Here is a 20,000-nt window from a genome sequence, read left to right as displayed (position 1 = left end):
CTGAGTTTGAAGTTCGAATTTCTAACACTGAATTTTTTTGCATCAAAATTAGACTTTGAATTTTAAAAACCATCAAATTTCAAGCACTGGTTTTTTTTTGCCATTGATTTTTATTCAATGTCTCAAAAAATTTGATGTCTCAAAAAATTCAGTTGCAAAAAATTTGATGTCTCATAAAATTCACCTGCGAAAACGTCAGTTAATATCCGGGTCACCAGAGAAAAGCAATCGATCCCTGTCTCAATTCATCCAAGTATAATTTAATTGAGACAGGGATCAATTGCTTCTCTCTGGTGACCCGGATATTAACTGACGTTTTCGCAAGTGAATTTTTTGAGACATCGAATTTTTTGCAACTGAATTTATTTCAACGTTGAAAAAAAATCAATGGCAAAAAAACAGTGCTTGAAATTTGACGGTTATTAAAATTCAAAGTCTAATTTCGATGCAAAAAAATTCAGTGTTAGAAATTCGAATTCAAACTCGGATGGCACAGATTTACTTCCATACAACTGACAACAAAAAAAAAAGTTGCAAACATTTCATTTCTGTAGTTTAGTTTTTGGGAATGGTAGCTCATTGGGTATTGACAGATAAATAGTCTTTTTTGTGCCTTTTTATTTTATAGCCCGGCCTTTAAACTTTACTAGAGGTCGACCTTTAATGTCGTTCATAATTGAAGCAAACAGAGTTCTCACGGGTCGTTGAAATCCCTGAAAGTTTGTCAAGGCCCTTGTGAAGTGTTTGAAAATCACCCTAAATAGATACGGGTCATAAAGTCAGTTGATGTTTAGGGACATGTCTCCCGCCACAAATGTGCCCTTGTTTAGATTAGATTAGATTATACAAATCTAATCTTTTTTTACAACGTGCGTGCGTACTATAAATACGTCATATCTTAACACACACAGCACATGTTTAGACTCTAAATGGCCAATTTCTCGCCTCAAATGATCTTAAAACTGCGTTCCGTGCTTCGCAGGTAACAGCCTGTCTTCAGAGAACACCCCCCTTGTTTTCCACTATTTTGGTTCAGTCCAGCCCAGTGGGTTGTTGTCGCTCCGTGGCTCATGAGCGACAGACAGATCAGCGTTGCCGTTAATTAGACGTGAATTTTGAGCTTTTCATGCTAGGCTACAGTCAGTCCTGCTGTCACATCCATGTCAGACATCAGCAGAGTGGCAGCATTTTCGAAAAGTAGATGAAGGTAAAAAAGTGGAATGCAAACTTTGCAAGCAGCAGTTTGCTTTTCACAGCTCTACTACAAACATGACATATTTAAAAACGCTAAGCTAAGGTTGCTGTGTCCGTTTTGAGTATGAACATATCAGAATTATGAGCATATTTCAATGTTTTAGTCTAATAATCAATGATTGGTTTTATAACTGCAGGCTCCCGCGGTCTGTTTGTGTCTCAGCCGCGAAGCTGCGCTGTTCAGTCTCGCTCTGTGTTCCTCAACAGTTATTGTGCTGATATAATACTAGTTATTTTCTGATATCACGGGCTATGATATTGCGCAGATGAACGTAATGCAAAACGCTGTCAGAGCCGTCAGACTCTGTTGAACTCCAGCCGCGGCTGCGGGTCTTTTCAAAATAAAAGAGCCGCACCCGCAAAGTACCCCCCCGTCGATTAGTGGATTTTTGGTCGAAATTCCAGGGCTTTAGTCGACCAAGAGTTTCTTTGGTTGATTACAGCCCTACCACTCAGATCTCCGTCTCACCGGAGAACAACGACAAAGTCTGACTTTAACCAAGATCCCAAGGACACAGACGCTCCTATCTTAAGCCGCGTCTGCACATTCAGTGTCTGTCTGCTGACGTCTTCCTCTGTCCTTTTTCATGTTTTCGTCGCAGAGGTTTCCCAGTGAACAAGTGCATCATGCTGAAGCATTTGTCCAAAGGGGACGCGACGTCTCCAGGTTCTCAGTCTCCTCCGGCCAAACGACCGTGTCCTGGTCTGCAGGTAAACCACAAACATCAACACGCGGAGGCTTCGGTGATGTTTGTACTGATGTAGTTTTATCATCCCATCGCATTTATTCAGTCAGTCTTTTATTTTCTTAACAAACCCTCTGTAACACCTTCTTTCTCGGCTTCATGTCTTCAGTTTGGGTTAATTTGTTGGTTTTCCTCCCTGATTTGATTAACTTCTCCTTCGTCCTCGTCCTCTTCCTCATTCCCTCGCTCCTGTGCAGCAGGAGAAACAGACAGACAAAGACAGAGTAAAGAAAACACGGCCTGTTCCGCAGGTATTTCCATCACCTTCTCCCTCCACTTCATCCCGTCCCATCACACCTTTTGGTTTTGTTGCTTTCTGAAGCAGAATTTCAGCCTTACTGCTGTTTTTATAAAAGGTAAAAAAAAGAAGAAGAAACAACTTGATTTTTGCTTTAAACCTTTTAGAAATGTTGTTTTTTACCAGACAGCAGTTTTTATTCCTGATTATTCAGACCACATTTGGGAACATGACAAACTTACTTATTATTATAATAATAAAAAGAGAAAAAAACAAGAATACAAAATGCTCAAATAATAAAATCTGCATCAGGTTTAAGATATCTTAAAGGGATACTTCACCCATTTGCACGTGGCTTTGTATTGCAAGAATAGAAGTAGTATTTATGTATTTATTTACTTTTTAAATAAATAAATAAATTGTTTTCCCTTTTCCAAATTTGCCCTACTGTGAGTCAAAACTGAGGGAGGGAAGCACATCTAAAAACAAAACAAAACAAAAAAACAATATATAATACTAATATAATAATAATAATACTGTATCATATAATACTACTATTCTAGCAATACAAAGCCACATGTAAATCGGTGAAGTATCCCTTTAAGCATATGTTTGCCGCTTAACGTCGCTGTTAGTCAGCCTTTTTTCTCTCACTCTCCCACACCAAAGTCCATCGGTAGAATCAGTGATTTTAGTCCTCAGAGACACAAGAGCTTGCATTTCCTGTGAAGAGAATGCTCGTCTAAAGCTGTAGTCGTCTCTTAAGAGGAAAATAAAGAGTGTAAACCTCTGTAAAACCACACCAAAGTCACTCACTCTCCCACACCAAAGTCACTCACTCTCCCTCACCAAAGTCACTCACTCTCCCACACCAAACCCCATAGAGAAAACCAGTGATTTTAACATCACAGAGACACAGGAGTTCACAGGAGTTGTTGATCCACTGCTGCCTCCATCACTAACTTATGTCTTATTTTGTAAAATTCGGCTTTTAAAATATTTCATTTAGACTTAACTCAGTGACACAAAGTGACCACACGAGGCAGCAGAGGACCAGCAACTCCTGTGTCCCCGCGAGCTAAAATCACTGATTTTCTCTATGGGGTTTGGTGTGGGAGAGTGAGTGGTTTACACAAACATTGTGAACCTTGACTCTTAAACCGATGTAGATTTTATGAGCTTCACAGAGCGTCTGCATTTATCGCACTGACAGTTTGGCTCATGTTCCTCCTGAAGCGTCTGAACTCATCAGAATAAAATGTAAATTCTGTGGATTTGTATTAACACACTCTCTTTGTTGTCGTGAACACTTTTCTCCTTTGACCGCCCTCCGGTGGCGAGGAGGAGGAGTGTTCTTTAGACTGAAGTAACCCTGTGTCTGAAGTGTGTCGTCTTGTTTTCCATTAATAACGTAGCTGACACTTTTCTCTTGTACTCACCGGTCGGAAAGAATCGGGAGGATTTGAACTGTCGCTTTAAACCCCTTTTTCAAAGTAGTGTCGATTATTTTCACTATTCGTTAAGCTGCTATCTCATTATATCTAGTTCCACAGACAGAGACTCCTGATTCTTTCTGTTCCGATTCTTCTCTGCTTGTGTTTAGGTTTAGTGAATCCTGGTGTTTCCTCTCTCTCTCTCACTCTTTCTCATCGTCGGCTCAGTTTAATCTGAGCGACGAGGAAACGGCGTTTGGTCGTACGTGAAGCGACTCCTGTGCATCGTCATTTAACGTTTAACGCATTGGTTCTGAAAGTGCGGCCCCGGGGCCAATGGCGGCCCGCAGAAACATTTCTGGCGGCCCCCCCCAGTGAATTACAGTTGATAGTTTTAATCCAGGAGCTACTAAGCTTGTTAAATGTTGATTGGACATTACTGGATACAGACCAATAAGTGTAAACAAAAATACTGGGTATTTACCTGGTTTCTATATGGTGAATTTTAGTGTATTATTGTGTTATAAGCTGGTAATAAGCAGGTAGCTACAGCCCTCAATTACTAGCTATTTACCCAGTAAATATATGGTAACAGAAATGTGTTACTTGGTATTAACCTGTAACTAGAAGGTAAGAACAATGGCCAAAATACATATATTATAAAGCGTTATTATATTAACGCTTGAATTACATTATATTAACGCTTATATTACTAAACTAGCTAAACTGTAGAACTGCAATCTGGTCATTAAAATGATTACAAATTGGATTTCTTTCTGTATTTTACCTTTGGCGGCCCTCAGTCCAATGTTGGGTTCCTAAATTGGCCCTTGGGTATCAACACTTTGAGAACCCCTGCTTTAAAGCATGAGCTTCGTGAACGACACCAGGTCTGTGACTGTGAAAAGAGCTCACTCACTCGCTCGCTTTAAGGCCGCGTCCAAATATCAATTTGGTGACATGTCGCCATCGTCCTTCCTCGCGAAATGCGATAATCGATAATCGCCAGGCAAAAAATAGACATTTTCATTAACGGATTAAATTAAAGCTCCCATAGAGTGGTCCTGTTGCACATATATGTTAGTTATGGAGGTCTACTTACATACAATAACTTGTTTTTATGCTCAAAAACCTCCTAGTGGCTGTAAACGAGCCGATAGAAATCTCTCCTCGCTGAAGCTCTCTACTTTTATCATATTTTTAATAGTGCCGAGCGCGTTAACTGCGGTTAGCGGCGTCAACATTAGCGCATTACACGTTTCCATGACGACTGACTGGAAAAATACGCGGCACCGGAGTCCGGGCACCGTTTACCGTTTAGCTCCGTTACCTGCGTTAGCTCCTTTAGCGCCCGTTAGCGTTAGCCTACAGTGGAACTGGAGCGGTCTGTTTATTACAGGAAAAGAGCAGCGCTAACAAATAACGTTAGCACACCTGTGTACTGCGTATGTGCGCCTCTGTTTTTAAAGTTTAGCGTTACTTTACAGAATAATTTTAACAATCAGGTTAGTCGCGTAAACATGACGTCACGCGGTCAGTCGTCATGGAAACGCGGCATGCGTTAATATGCGTGAACGTTGATCTGCTGCTTCCTGGCTGCAGGAAATGTCTGGACCAGCTAAAATGTCTAGTTTTTTTTGTTTCCTGTCAGACAGGAAGTGAGTGAGCTCTGATCGACAAATGGAATAAGTTAGAACTGAAGTTTGTAACATTCCTCTTCTCTCTTTTCACTGAACTAACTCTTTGACTTCTTTGTGCTTTTGTTCGTAGAGACGTTTGTTTTTAAACGCATGCAGACTTTTCTCGTTGACGAGAGTCGCTTGATAGTTCCACGTGTTTGTATTTTGTGCACGTGCGCTGTTTTTTAAAAAATAAATATATTTTTTTGTCGCACCAGGTTCCGTGGAACCCCGACGTGGACTTGTGTTGGCTCACTCTGGTGGGCGGAGCCTCAGACGAGTGTGAACCGGAGTGGTGTCAGTCTGAAGATCCACTCTTCATCCTCTACACCAGCGGCTCCACTGGCAAACCAAAGGTTAGTGACTTTGTGAAGACCAATTCACAAGATGTTTGTCTTTTATTTTGAAGATCTGATGTCGATTTTTACAAAAACCTCAGACCGAGCTTTTAATATCCTCTATTCATAATGATTCAGTTTTAATGATTTCTTTATGTTAGGTGAAGAAACAAGAACTTATTCACATTTAAGAATTTATATATATATATATATATATATACACGTACGTATGTATGTATATATGTATGTATATATGTGTGTATATATGTGTATATATATATGTGTGTATATATGTGTATATATATGTGTATGTATATGTATGTATGTATATATGTATGTATATGTATGTATGTATATATATATGTATGTATGTGTATGTATGTATATGTATATATGTATGTATGTATATGTATGTATGTATATATACGTATATATATGTATGTATGTATATATACGTATATGTATGTATGTATATATACGTATATGTATGTATGTATATATACGTATATGTATGTATGTATACGTATATGTATGTATGTATGTATACGTATATGTATGTATGTATATATACGTGTATGTATACGTATATGTATGTATGTATGTATATGTATATGTATGTATGTATGTATACGTATATGTATGTATGTATATATACGTATATGTATGTATGTATATATACGTATATGTATGTATGTATGTATATATACGTATATGTATGTATGTATGTATATATACGTATATGTATGTATGTATGTATATATACGTATATGTATGTATGTATGTATATATACGTATATGTATGTATGTATATATACGTATATGTATGTATGTATGTATATATACGTATATGTATGTATGTATGTATATATACGTATATGTATGTATGTATATATACGTATATGTATGTATGTATGTATATATACGTATATGTATGTATGTATGTATATATACGTATATGTATGTATGTATGTATGTATATATACGTATATGTATGTATGTATATATACGTATATGTATGTATGTATATATACGTATATGTATGTATGTATATATACGTATATATATGTATGTATGTATGTATATACGTATATATATGTATGTATGTATGTATATATATATGTGTATCTATGTATACGTATATATGTGTGTATATATGTACATATGTGTGTATGTATGTATATATATATGTATGAATCACACAATCTGGTTTTAATTATTTATCAAATCACTCAAACCGATAAATAGATGATCAAAATAGCTGAGAAATGATTCAAGTAATAGATTAATAATCAGTTAACCCTTCATGCTACAGTGAACGGCAGAAAAATAAAGATTTATAAGATAGTAAATAGTTAGATAAATTGGAAATATGTTAGTCTTTATATCGGCCAGTTTTTAAGATAAGATTTACAGCGTCACAGCAGCGAGACGGTAAAGATAAGGATGATAAATAATAACCATGCGTTAACAAGAACAGTACAATATGAAAACAAACAATATTTTCCACAGAAATGTAATTTCTTCTTCTTCTTCTTCTTCAGGGCGTTCTTCACACCGTCAGCGGTTACATGATCTACGCCGCCACCACCTTCAAACTGGTGTTCGACTACCAGCCGGACGACGTGTACTGGTGCACGGCCGACATCGGCTGGATCACCGGACACACGTACATCACCTACGGGCCGCTCGCCAACGGCGCCACCAGTGTGCTGGTGAGTTCAGGGACCGCGGGATTTCTCCGTGTCACTGGGACTGGTTTGCAATCCAACGTATACAGGGATTATATCATTTATTTAGCCAAGTATTCCCCCCCCATCTTAAAAAGCAGGGGTGTCAAACTCAAATGACCTGGGGGGGGGGGGGCGTCTAATCAGGTCAAGAGGGGGCCTTTCTAGATACCACCCCCCCCCCTCCAAAAAATGTTTTTATATATTCGCTAAGATTTCTCACAGAATTTCAAAGTAAAAGTGCTTGTTTTAATGTGGAATGATGTGTAAAGTCACAATCAAAACATATAACGTGTCATAGAATATTTAAAAATATTGATGACAATGATGATGATTTGTCCACAAAAACCAAAAATTATTAAAGTTTCTTTGTGATATGGAGCAAAGAAGCCAGAAATAGACATTTAAGAAGCAGGAAAAAAAAGATACGTACATTTAAGTAACTTTATCACGTTTCTGAGATCAAAAATGTGTTATTTGTGATAATTTGCTTATTATTATTTATGCAAATTGGCCAAACGTCTGTTGTGGACTCTTAATTAACTGTGGCTTCATCAAATATCAGTGTTCTCGTGTGTGTTAAACTCTTGTGTGTCACTGTCTCAGTTCGAGGGTCTGCCCACGTACCCGGACGTGGGTCGCATGTGGGCGGTCGTCGACAAATACCGCGTGACCAAGTTCTACACGGCGCCGACGGCCATCAGGATGCTGATGAAGTACGGCAGCGAGCCTGTGCAGAAGTGAGTCACGTTCTCCTCCTCTTCACCGACACGTGAGCGAGTGCTGCAGCAGCAGAGGAACAGGACGTCGATGTCGAAATGAGGAAACTTTTACATGGGGAATTAATTACGGGGTTCCCACGGCTCCTTGAAATCCTCGAAGGTTTGTGATTGGGAAAGAATTGCAGCAGTAGCAATGCCCTTAATAGACTCCGCCCACGTTAAGGAGGAGCTATGAAGTCATGGAAAACAACGTGACTGATGCCAAACTGAGTCGAGCTGGAAAATCACAAATCTGACAGAACAAGACTGAAATATGTGCCTAGACAGGTTGTGGTGAAAGGAGAAAAAAAACAGAAAAGGAAGGAGAGTGATAGAGGGGTGGAGTCAGAAGAGAAAGAGATTCCCACAGGTCCTTGAAAGTTTGTGAATTTGAAAAAAAAAAAAAAATCAAGACCCTTGAAAGTTTTTGAAAATCAGCCCGAAACAGACCTGGGTCCTTATAAGTGCTTGAATGTTGTGCATAAAGAAGTGAAGTTTAGGTATTTAGGTAAATGTCTCCTGCCACTGGTGTACCCTTCAGGGTTCCAATGGGTCCTTGAAATCCTTGAAAGTTTGTAGCCAAAAAGAGTCGAGCTGGAAAATCCCCATCATCTGACAGAACAAGACTGAAAGATGTGCCTAGGCAGGTTGTGGTGAAAGGAGCAAAAATAGAACAGGAAGTAGAGTGATAGAGGGGTGGAGTCAGAAGAGAAAGAGGTTCCCACAGGTCCTTGAAAGTTTGTGAATTTGAAAAAAAATAAAAAATCAAGACCCTTGAAAGTTTTTGAAAATCAGTCTAAACAGACCTGGGTCCTTCAAAGTGCTTGAATGTTGTTCATAACGAATTGAAGTTGATATTTAGGTAAATGTCTCCTGCCACTGGTGTCCCCTTCAGGGTTCCAATGGGTCCTTGAAATCCTTGAAAGTTTTTGAAAATGGCCCTAATTAGACATGGGTCTAATTTGAGTGAAAATGACTCATGAACAGCTGAACAGTTCACGTATAAGACCAACATTCAGTCTCGTCATTCCAGTGTGAATGCTCACAGAATTTGACCCAACAACAACAACAACAACAACACTGTGTAACATGCGTCCACAGGTATAAGCGAGACTCTCTGAAGGTCCTGGGCACTGTGGGTGAGCCCATCAACCCTGAGGCCTGGCAGTGGTACTACACCGTGGTGGGGGAGAGCAGGTGTCCCATCGTAGACACCTTCTGGCAGACGGAAACTGTGAGTTCCCCCCGTTTCCTTACTTCCTACAAGCTTAAAAACGGTCGTAAGAGCAGGTGTTTGCTGACTAGAGTTGTGGCTCCCCCTGGTGGTAACACAGGTCACTCGCACCACACCACACCACACCATGTCGGATTCACATTAAATGTGCAGTGTTGTCTTTCAGGGTGGACACGTGTTGACTCCTCTGCCTGCAGCGACGCCCATGAAACCAGGATCTGCCGTGAGTAATGAGACGCACAAACTGGGTTTTCACATTTAATGAAACCGAAAAAGACGTACGTTTAAGCAACTTTATCAAGTTTCTGAGAAGAAAAATGTGTTATTTGTAATAATTAAAAAGCCAACGATGTCCTTTAACTGTAGATTAAAGTGAAAAAGACTTAAAAATCCTGGAAACATTAACGTTCCTCTCCAACATTTAGCAAAGCAAATGTCTAAAATGTCCATATTTAACAGACGGCACTGCTGAAAGAAGACCATCGTGACCACGGGGGTGATGTGAGCGTTACAAAAGCTAACTTTAGCCACTACTACTAACTACTGTGTCCACAGTTAATGTCATGTCCTGCTTTCTTTCTGCCGCTAAATAATCCATCGGTTTGTTGTTTGCTAACACGTTAGCATAAAGATCGCTAGCTTAAAATGCTAACGAGTCCACTCGCATAGCAGAAGTGAGATCTGTGTCTGTCTCCGTCTTTGTTAACAAGTACAGCCACAGTTTAGTTCTTCTGTGGGTTTCCTTGTCCATCTTCATTCAATTTCAGTCATGTTTCAAACGTCTGACAGACCACACGCTAACATTTTCGTCTCGTCAACGAAAACTCACACAAGTCTCGTCGTGTTTTAGTCATCAAAGAGCCGCGTTTATCTCGTCACCGTCTCGTTATCGTCATGAAAAAAAGTGGCGTCGACAAAAAGATTTCGCCATCGTTGACGAAAACAACAACACTGGTCAGAGCAGGAGGTAAAAAAAAACAAACGCACTGAAGAAGAACTGTATGATAGAAGAGCAGCATTAGTGTGTGGAACCTTGGTACAAGGTCTTCTACCAGTGTCTTCAGATGTCCTCACGAAAACAAAATGGTGGTCTGACATATTTCCCCATGTGGTTTCATTCCTGTCCTCCAGACGTTCCCGTTCTTCGGCGTGGTGCCGGCCATCTTGAATGAGTCGGGAGAGGAGCTGGAGGGGCCGAGTGAAGGATATCTGGTCAGGATAACGATGACGTCGCAGTGAATTTTAATAAACCGTCATCGTGTGTCGTGTCGTTGGTCGTTGACGTGTCACTACTGTCTACTGTGTGTGTGTGTGTGTGTGAACAGGTTTTCAAACAGCCGTGGCCCGGCGTGATGAGAACAGTGTACGGAAACCACCAGAGGTTTGAAACCACCTACTTCCAGAAGTTTCCAGGATATTACGTCACAGGAGACGGTGAGGCAGGAGATACTGGTGCTGGTTTTTGAACTTTAAACAGATAGTTTAAGTACTTTAAGTAAAACGTCTGCATCATTTATGATCATCTTAAAGAACGTGTTCACGTCTTTATTTCACTGTTAGACAGACTTTGACAACAGGAAACTGAAGTTTGTAAACCACTCACTCTCCCACACCAAAGCCCATAGAGAGAACCAGTGATTTTAGCTCACAGGGACACAGGAGCTGCTGGTCCTCTGCTGCCTCGTGTGGTCACTTTGTGTCACTGAGTTAAGTCTAAATTAAATACTTTAAAAGCCGAATTCACTAAAATCAGTCATTGTAAGTTAGTGATGGAGGCAGCAGTGGATCAACAACTCCTGTGAACTCCTGTGTGCTGTGATGTTAAAATCACTGGTTTACTCTATGGACTTTGGTGTGGGAGAGTGAGTGACTTTGGTGTGGGAGAGTGAGTGACTTTGATGCGGGAGAGTGAGTGACTTTGGTGCGGGAGAGTGAGTGACTTTGGTGCGGGAGAGTGAGTGACTTTGGTGTGGGAGAGTGAGTGACTTTGGTGTGTGAGAGTGAGTGACTTTGGTGTGAGGAGAGTGAGTGACTTTGGTGTGAGGAGAGTGAGTGACTTTGGTGTGCGAGAGTGAGTGACTTTGGTGTGCGAGAGTGAGTGACTTTGGTGTGGGAGAGTGAGTGACTTTGGTGCGGGAGAGTGAGTGACTTTGGTGCGGGAGAGTGAGTGACTTTGGTGCGGGAGAGTGAGTGACTTTGGTGTGTGAGAGTGAGTGACTTTGGTGTGAGGAGAGTGAGTGACTTTGGTGTGAGGAGAGTGAGTGACTTTGGTGTGCGAGAGTGAGTGACTTTGGTGTGGGAGAGTGAGTGACTTTGGTGTGGCAGAGTGAGTGACTTTGGTGCGGGAGAGTGAGTGACTTTGGTGCGGGAGAGTGAGTGACTTTGGTGCTGGAGAGTGAGTGACTTTGGTGTGTGAGAGTGAGTGACTTTGGTGTGAGGAGAGTGAGTGACTTTGGTGTGAGAGAGTGAGTGACTTTGGTGTGGGAGAGTGAGTGACTTTGGTGTGAGAGAGTGAGTGACTTTGGTGTGGGAGAGTGAGTGACTTTGGTGTGGGAGAGTGAGTGACTTTGGTGTGGGAGAGTGAGTGACTTTGGTGTGAGAGAGTGAGTGACTTTGGTGTGTGAGAGTGAGTGACTTTGGTGTGTGAGAGTGAGTGACTTTGGTGTGGGAGAGTGAGTGGTTTACAAACTTCAATTTCCTGTTGTAAAAGTCTGTTTAACAGTGAAATAAAGACATGAACATGTTCTTAAGACATATTAGACTTAAAACAAGTCTTTTTTTCATACTTAAATAAACCTGAAGTATCATTTTAAGGATGGAGGAGAGAATGTGGATAAAGAAGTAGTGAAGATAATGTAATGAAACACTCAGATGAAGTGAATCAGAGGATGTTGGTGCGTCTTGTGTGGACTCACTTCCTCTCAGCTGCACGTCGTAAATGATATACTTTGATCTCCAGGTTGCCGTAGAGACGAGGACGGCTATTACTGGATAACAGGGAGGATAGACGACATGCTGAATGTCTCAGGTAAAAGGTCTTTCCATTTAGAATTCACTGAAAAAAAAGTTATTTGCAAAGATTACAGTGTTACTGCTGCAGGAAATGACCCTCTTACAATTTTAATTTGAAGGTTTGGACTCTGAAGCGTGATAATTAATTCAGTATTTAAATGGTTTGGCACCGACTGAGACCTTTAAAGTGTCGAAGACTGACGTCTCCGTCTCCTCCTCAGGTCATTTGCTGAGTACAGCCGAGGTGGAGTCGGCTCTGGTCGAGCACCGGTCGGTCGCAGAGGCCGCGGTGGTCGGCCGACCGCATCCCGTCAAAGGAGAGAGTCTCTACTGCTTCGTCACGCTCACCGACGGCGTGGCGTACAGCCGCGAGCTGGAGGCTGAGCTCAAGAAACAAGGTCGGTGAAACCGAGTCCTGGATGAGGAGACGAGGAGATCTGATGTTTCTCCGCATCGTCGATCAGATCAAATTGCGCCGAACCTTCTCTATTCTCCATCTTTTACTTTTACCGTTAGCTACAACATTGTTTCAGGAAACGCGGCGTATTGACACCAGCGTTCTTGGCAGGTTTCTCCCGAACTTACTCGCACCGCAACATGCTAACCTGTCGCTGCGCCACGGATGCTAACCGTGATCACCAGTCGGTGACAAAACACCACGTATAACAATTCCTCAAGTTTATTCGACCTGAAATTAAAATGTAAACGGTAATTATTTCTGTCGCTTCAGGTCGTGAATGTTCCCGTAGCTCACAGGGTGTCCGCGTGGTCTTAAAAAGTCTGAAATCCAGTCTTAAAATGTCTGAAATTCACGGTCTTAAATACGATTTTTAAAAGGTCTATTAACGTTACTTTTATTTAAAACGTGCATAAACTTCAGTCTCGCTTTGAAATGTTTCTATTTTTGAGGATGCGCTAGCATAACAACAACACGGAACTAAAGTAGGTCACCTGTGCTGCCCGGCGACAGTTTATCGAGCACCACTAGCTAGCGTGCTGTGCGCGCGCCGCGGTGTGTTATAGCTTAGCATAGCAGCGGAGAAAACTTAATGAAAGCCCACAGCGAAGACGAACTGCTTGCATAAGATGGGTAAGTGCAAGTTTGATGATTTGTGGCTCTAAATTTCCTTCGTGTCTTTTGTACTTTTTTGCCAAATGGGTCTTAAATTGCATTCATTATGGTCTTAAAAACAAAGTCTTAAAAAGTCTTAAATTTGATTTGTTGAAACCTGCAGAGACCCCGCACTCAAGTAAGCGCGGTCCTGAACCGGTCCCCAGAACCGATCACAGGAACCAGGTTCCGAGGTGGTTTTCGTACACTTTACTGAGCATGAACGCAAGTCGTCTTCAGAACAGATTAGAGACCTGATCCACGGCAGTTTCAGTTCTTTTTCTCTTTCCACCATTCAGCGCTCAGACGTTCAATTATTTCAACACCGATCTTTGTCTAATGCTTTAAAAACTCTCCTTTCATGTTACAGTAGCGTGAGTCGAGCGTTGAACAACAACGGACCGGATACAAACAGAATTTTGTTCCCTTAAGAGACAAATCCAGATGAACAGTCGTATTTAAGGCTGTCGTTTAATCAGGCTTTTGATTCTTTATAAAGGTCTCGACGCCAAAGTCCGTCCCGGTTTTGTGTCTGACGCTAATTTTAAAAAAGTCTTCCATGAAACTTTGTTTGTTGCGAGTCTGATTTTGTTCACGTTTGTTGTTTCTCCACAGTTCGTGAGAAGATCGGTGCCATAGCTACACCGGACTTCATCCAGAACGCTCCGGGACTCCCCAAGACCCGATCTGGTGAGTGAACGGGAAACGTGAACTCTGACGCCACTGACGAGGCGCTAGTTTTACCTCGACTGTGAGAATGTGTTGCGTAACAAAACAAAAAAACAAAATACAGAAGTACCGTCTCTCATCGACTCGGATTTCAGGCTGCTAACGTTAGCGCTAGCAATAAACAGTCAGTTATAGAGTTTCAGTTCTGATAAATATCATATATGCATCTAATATGCGTCTACTACCTCAAGGTGGCAGCAGCAGCAGTAGCTAGCATTTTGAAAGTATGTTTTTGGAAATTATGAAATTTGCTAGGTTCCTTGAACGTATCTCATAGCTGCTCCTCTAATCTTTGACGCGCTGTAGCCGTGCGTTCTCCTCTGTATCGTCAGTTTTACGTTTAGATAAACGAGTAAATATTGCCATCATTTGTTTTGCTGCTAGCCAGTAGCATCCATGTCGCTGAGGCTGCCGATACCATAAAAGTGCATACAATTTTAAATCATTAAGGAACTTAAAAACTAAGAGCAACTTGGACTTTTTAAGGTAGCGTTGACAATTCAAACGAATGGAAAACCTAAGGGAAATTTAATTTTGCGGAGACTGCACCGTTGAATCCCTCGCTAAGTGCAAAAAGTTTGCAAGTTTGAATCCCTAAAAGTCCCAAGTTTCCACTTTGCCACATCTGACACAGAAGTCGTTGAGCTGGATTATATTTCAGCTCCGTGCATCTACTACCTCTACCCTAACCCTCAAGGTGGCAGCAGTAGCTAGCATTTTGAAAGTATGTTTTTGGCAATTATGCAATTTACTAGGTTCCTTGAACATATCTCGTAGCTGCTCCTCTAATCTTTGACGCGCTGTAGCCGTGCGTTCTCCTCTGTATCGTCAGTTTTATGCAAATTTCAGCAAAAAGTCACATTTAAATAAACGAGTAAATATGGCCATAATTTGTTGTGCTGCTAGCCGGTAGCATCCATGTCGCTGAGGCTGCGGATTCCATAAAAGTGCACAAAATTTAATTCATTAAGGAACTTAAAAACTAAGGGCAACTTGGACTTTTTAAGGTAACATTGAAATTTAATTTTGCGGAGTCTGCACCTTTGAATCCCTCGCAAACTGCAAAAAGACCACATCAATGATTTTGATCAACATCGCAAGTTTTAATCCCTAAAATTCCCAAGTTTCCACTTTGCCACATCTGACACTGTCACAATTATGACATTTACTAGGTTCCTTGAACGTATCTCGAAGCTGCTCCTCTAATCTTTGACGCGCTGTGGATGTGCGTTCTCCTCTGTATCGTCAGTTTTACGCAAATTTTCAGCAAAAAGTCGCATTTAAATAAACGAGTAAATATCGCCATAATATGTTGTGCTGCTAGCCAGTAGCATCCATGTCGCTGAGGCTGCCGATACCGATACTAAGATAAAAGATTCAAAGAGAAAACGCACAAAGAACCTGAAGCAGCATTTGGCGACAAATCGTCCACAAAAAAAATAAAACACGCTCGCTAACGCTGTTTTTTTTGGCTAAATTTAAAATGTCGTTCAAACTGAAACAAACCGTGATAACTATGGATTTTAAATAAAACGGTCAGTTGACCTGCTGAAGATAATGAGTCCGTTCGCCCCCTGCAGGTAAGATCATGCGAAGGGTTCTCCGCAAAATCGCCTGTGACGAGCGCGACCTGGGCGACATCTCCACGCTGGCCGACTCGTCCGTGGTCGAGCAGCTTTTCCAGAACAGACACTGTGCCGCCGTGTGACGGAGTCCGAGGTCCTCGCTCTGACACACCGCCAAAAAAAAAAGATCGCAACGAGACGGGAAGAAGACGACGACGACGAGGAGAATGTTAGACGAACGCGGTCTTTTCTCACAAAAACAACGTCTGGCTCCCCGCGATGAAGACGCACGCCGTACGACAGAATAAACGTAGGAGGAGCCAGAGGTTGTTTTTGGGTAAGACCGCCCTCTAGTGGACCTGCGGTGGACGTGGAAGACGCTTCATCTTATTTTATCTTTGTGCTTTTTTTTTAGCCCAAAACAAACTTGCAGAAATACGCTAACGCGCAAAGTCGCTGTGTCTGAGGTGAAAGGGTGAGCGTCTCCGTCTGAGAACGTCGCTCAGCGCCAAACGCAGGTCATTAGCTAAATATGCTTACGCTTCCGGTTTCTACGAGTTAATTATTGTTTTTTTTTTTGTTTTTTGAAAGGATTTACATATCTGTATGTTGGGTTTCGGGAGAGAATTTAGAGGATGTTATTTTTGTGTCTGTTTATTTTTCTCTGTAGTTTTGACGTAGAAACTTTGAAAATAATTTGTACGGGAAAATATTAGAGCCAGGTGGTGATCGGTCGGTGACGTCACAGATACTTAATAAAGGCATAGTTCAGGTTTTTTTTTCTTTTTGAAGAGTGAAGTGTGTCGTCAGAGGACACAGTCTACGATATTTACGTCGCATGATCACGTTTATACCTCGCTGTTGGACGGGAAACTGAAGTTTGTAAACCACTCACTCTGCCACACCAAAGCCCATAGAGAAAACCAGTGATTTTAACATCACAGCACACAGGAGTTCACAGGAGTTGTTGATCCAACAACAATAATGTTGGATTTTGTCAAATTCGCCTTTTAAAGTATTTAATTTAGACTTAACTCAGTGACACAAAGTGACCACACGAGGCAGCAGAGGACCAGCAGCTCCTGTGAGCCCACAAAATAAAATCACTGATTTCCTCGATGGGCTTTGGTGTGGGAGAGTGAGTGGTTTCCTTCAGTTTCCTGTCTCACAGTGAGATAAAGACGCGTCAGACGTCACAGATGTACGGAGCCCCCGAAGTGACGTGAGAAAAAATGAATAAATACATTTGGAAACTCGAGATCTCGACTTTGAAACTCGAGAATTTGAGAAACTCGAAATCTCTAGTTTTCCCCAATTTTTTTTTGTTTTTTTTCAATTTCAAAAAATAATTTAATTTCTTTTTTCAATTAAAATTTTTTTTTTGAATTATTATTTTTTTTTTCTCATGTCACTTCGGGGGCTCCGTACAGATGAGATGGTTGTGAAGCTTCTGTCATTTATTAAAATCTTAACGTAAGACTTCAATTATCTGGAGAATCTCCTGATCCTCGTTGTCCTTTTCCTTTGGATTATTATTTTTTTTTAAATCTTTTATCTCGTGTGGGTCTCGATGTGCCAATGTCAGTAACAGCAGAGCTCAGTGCACTACCATAATAATAATAATAATAATAATAATAATACTGTCAAAGAACAACATAGTGCCGCGGCTTATTACTTACAGTGTTTTCGTTTGTGTGTTTGATTCAGGTGAAGGAAAGACGTGCGTGTGTGTGTTTAATCTCTGACTGTGTTCTGTGTTTGTGCGACGACAGTAAATGGACATGACTACTGCCTCCACCGCTGTGTTTTCACTGCTCCTTTAAGGGAAAACTGACGCTCATGATCATTTTACGAAAAAGGTGAATAAAAGGCAACTGCTGCGTCCCAAACGTCTGCAAATCGACCAAAGAAACTCATTTTTCTCAACGACCGATGTCCTGGAGGTGAGTGACACTGGTTGTAATACTCGCTCATATCCACTAGAGGGCAGTGTTTGACACTTTTACCAAAAGGGTGAGTCACAACTGCAGCAGCCGATTTTCTGAGGGGACGCCGCGAATAATAAAGAAATAAACAAAAAAAAAAGTATTTATTTTAAACACTTTGCAGATTCTGTACATGGAAAATAACTTTAATGTTTTTGGAGTTAAAGTTGTGCTGTTGTCTGATTATGAACTCTTTTATTTAGTTGTTTTCAAAGTTGAAGGAAAACCTAGTGATCGTCGTATGAGATTCTTGAACACCATGTTCGCGTCTTTATTTCGCCATTAGATAGACTTTTCCTTGTGGAAACTGACGTTTTTAAACCACTCACTCTCCCACACCAAAGTCACTCACTCTCCCACGCTAAAGCCCATAGAGTAAACCAGTGATTTTAACATCACAGCACACAGGAGTTCACAGGAGTTGCAATGTCTGATTTGTCAAATTCGGCTTTTAAAATGTTTAATTTAGACTTACTTTAGTGACACAATGTGACCACACGAGGCAGCAGAGGACCAGCAGCTCCTGCGTCCTCACACACTAAAATCACTCGTTTTCTCTATGGACTTTGGTGTGGGAGAGTGAGTGGTTTACAAACTTCAGTTTTAGCATTAGCGTCGTCAAACTTTAAATGATCACATTAATTTATTGTGATAAATAAAACATTAATACATGGGGGTTTTTCTGTCATAATGTTGAGTTTTGTGTTTAACGTCATGTTTTCGGTCAAATTGTTGAGTTGAGTTTTTTTGCTGTTGTGCGTTTGTTTGCGTGTGTGTTTGTTCCTGTGAAGTCTGAGGAGAATCTCTGCCTCGTGAAGTTTAAACTGGACTCAAACACGATCCAGAGGCTGAGGCTGACGTCACGTTCACGTCTCCACGCTCTGGTGAGTCCATCACACGTTACACTGTAAAACCTCATTCACAGCATTTGGTTGAATTCACTTCCAGGATTTGCCGTCGATAGATTTTTTTAAAGATGAATTTTAAAACAATACAAAGTCCCAACTGACTTTTTTTCCTCAAAATATATAATATTGTGCGTATTTTTCTACTTTTATGATACTCTATATACTGTTTATTTGTATAGAAATCACAAGGTATTATTTTATATATTTGTATTATTATTTATTTTAAATAGATCAAATATCAATTTTTTTGACCACTTGAGTGTTGCTTGGTAACAGAAATATAAACTATAGTGTGTATTTTACATCAATACAATTTCTACACCAATCTAATTATACAGTATATATATTGTGTATATATATGTATATGCATATGTGTGTGCGTATATACATATATGTATGTATTTATGCATATACATACATATATGTATGCATATATACGTGTATATATATATGCGTTTATGTATATATGTATGTATATATGCGTATATGTATGCATATATGCGTGTACGTATATGTACATATAGGTATATCTACGTATATATGCGTATACGTATATGTATGTGTAAGTGCGTATAGGTATATATGTATGTATATATACGTATATGTATGTATGCATATATAAGTATACGTATATGTATGCATATATGCGTATACGTATATGTATGCATATATGCGTATACGTATATGTATGCATATATGCGTATACGTATATGTATGTATTTATGCGTATACGTATATGTATGTATGTATATATGCGTATACATATATGTATGTATGTATGTATGTATATATGCGTATACGTATATATGCGTATACGTATACATATATATGTATGTATGTATGCGTATATGTATATATATGTATGTATATATATGCGTATACGTATATATATGTATATATGCTTATACGTATATATATGTATGTATATATGCGTATACGTATATATGTATACGCCCACACACAGAAGAGCTGAAAAGCCTCAGCACCCCTCTGAAAAACACCAGCCTCTGCCTTTTGGTGTGAGTCAGAGACGCGTTTGTGAGTCGTCGCCTCACATTTCATCCATGTGGAAATCCACCGAGACGAGAAGGTCACAGCGTTTGGTCGCGTAAGCGCTCTGAAAACGAAAGGATGAATGAAGACGAGGCCGAGGGCGTCTGAATAACGAGGAGGAAACGGGATCAGTCGCCGGGGGACGGCGTTCGGCGTCGCACCGCGGCGTCTCATCACACAGTTGCTCAGCTGCTCGCGTCGTCCATATTTGAAGCTTCAGTGGACAA

At 40.6% G+C, this 20,000-nt stretch overlaps 1 protein-coding gene across 1 annotated transcript in view; it reads left to right on the top strand.

Annotated features, from left to right (window-relative positions):
• acss2 (acyl-CoA synthetase short chain family member 2) overlaps positions 1-16,950 on the top strand; it is a 24,447-nt gene extending 7,497 nt beyond the window's left edge. Inside the window, exons 7-19 of the mRNA XM_083895265.1 lie at positions 1,857-1,965; positions 2,198-2,251; positions 5,569-5,706; positions 7,230-7,400; positions 8,022-8,155; positions 9,278-9,410; positions 9,577-9,633; positions 10,542-10,622; positions 10,736-10,844; positions 12,370-12,438; positions 12,644-12,820; positions 14,149-14,223; positions 15,843-16,950. Coding sequence (XP_083751391.1) covers positions 1,857-1,965; positions 2,198-2,251; positions 5,569-5,706; positions 7,230-7,400; positions 8,022-8,155; positions 9,278-9,410; positions 9,577-9,633; positions 10,542-10,622; positions 10,736-10,844; positions 12,370-12,438; positions 12,644-12,820; positions 14,149-14,223; positions 15,843-15,970 — 1,435 coding nt within the window. The 3' untranslated portion in view covers positions 15,971-16,950. The remainder of the gene's footprint in view (positions 1-1,856; positions 1,966-2,197; positions 2,252-5,568; positions 5,707-7,229; positions 7,401-8,021; positions 8,156-9,277; positions 9,411-9,576; positions 9,634-10,541; positions 10,623-10,735; positions 10,845-12,369; positions 12,439-12,643; positions 12,821-14,148; positions 14,224-15,842) is intronic.
• Positions 16,951-20,000: the final 3,050 nt, after the last annotated feature.

The sequence above is a fragment of the Microchirus variegatus genome (assembly GCF_963457635.1).
Source record: "Microchirus variegatus genome assembly, chromosome: 9".
Taxonomy (NCBI): domain Eukaryota; kingdom Metazoa; phylum Chordata; class Actinopteri; order Pleuronectiformes; family Soleidae; genus Microchirus; species Microchirus variegatus.
The sequence above is the reverse complement of the archived record's forward strand: the minus strand, read 5'-3'. Positions and strand labels throughout refer to the sequence as shown.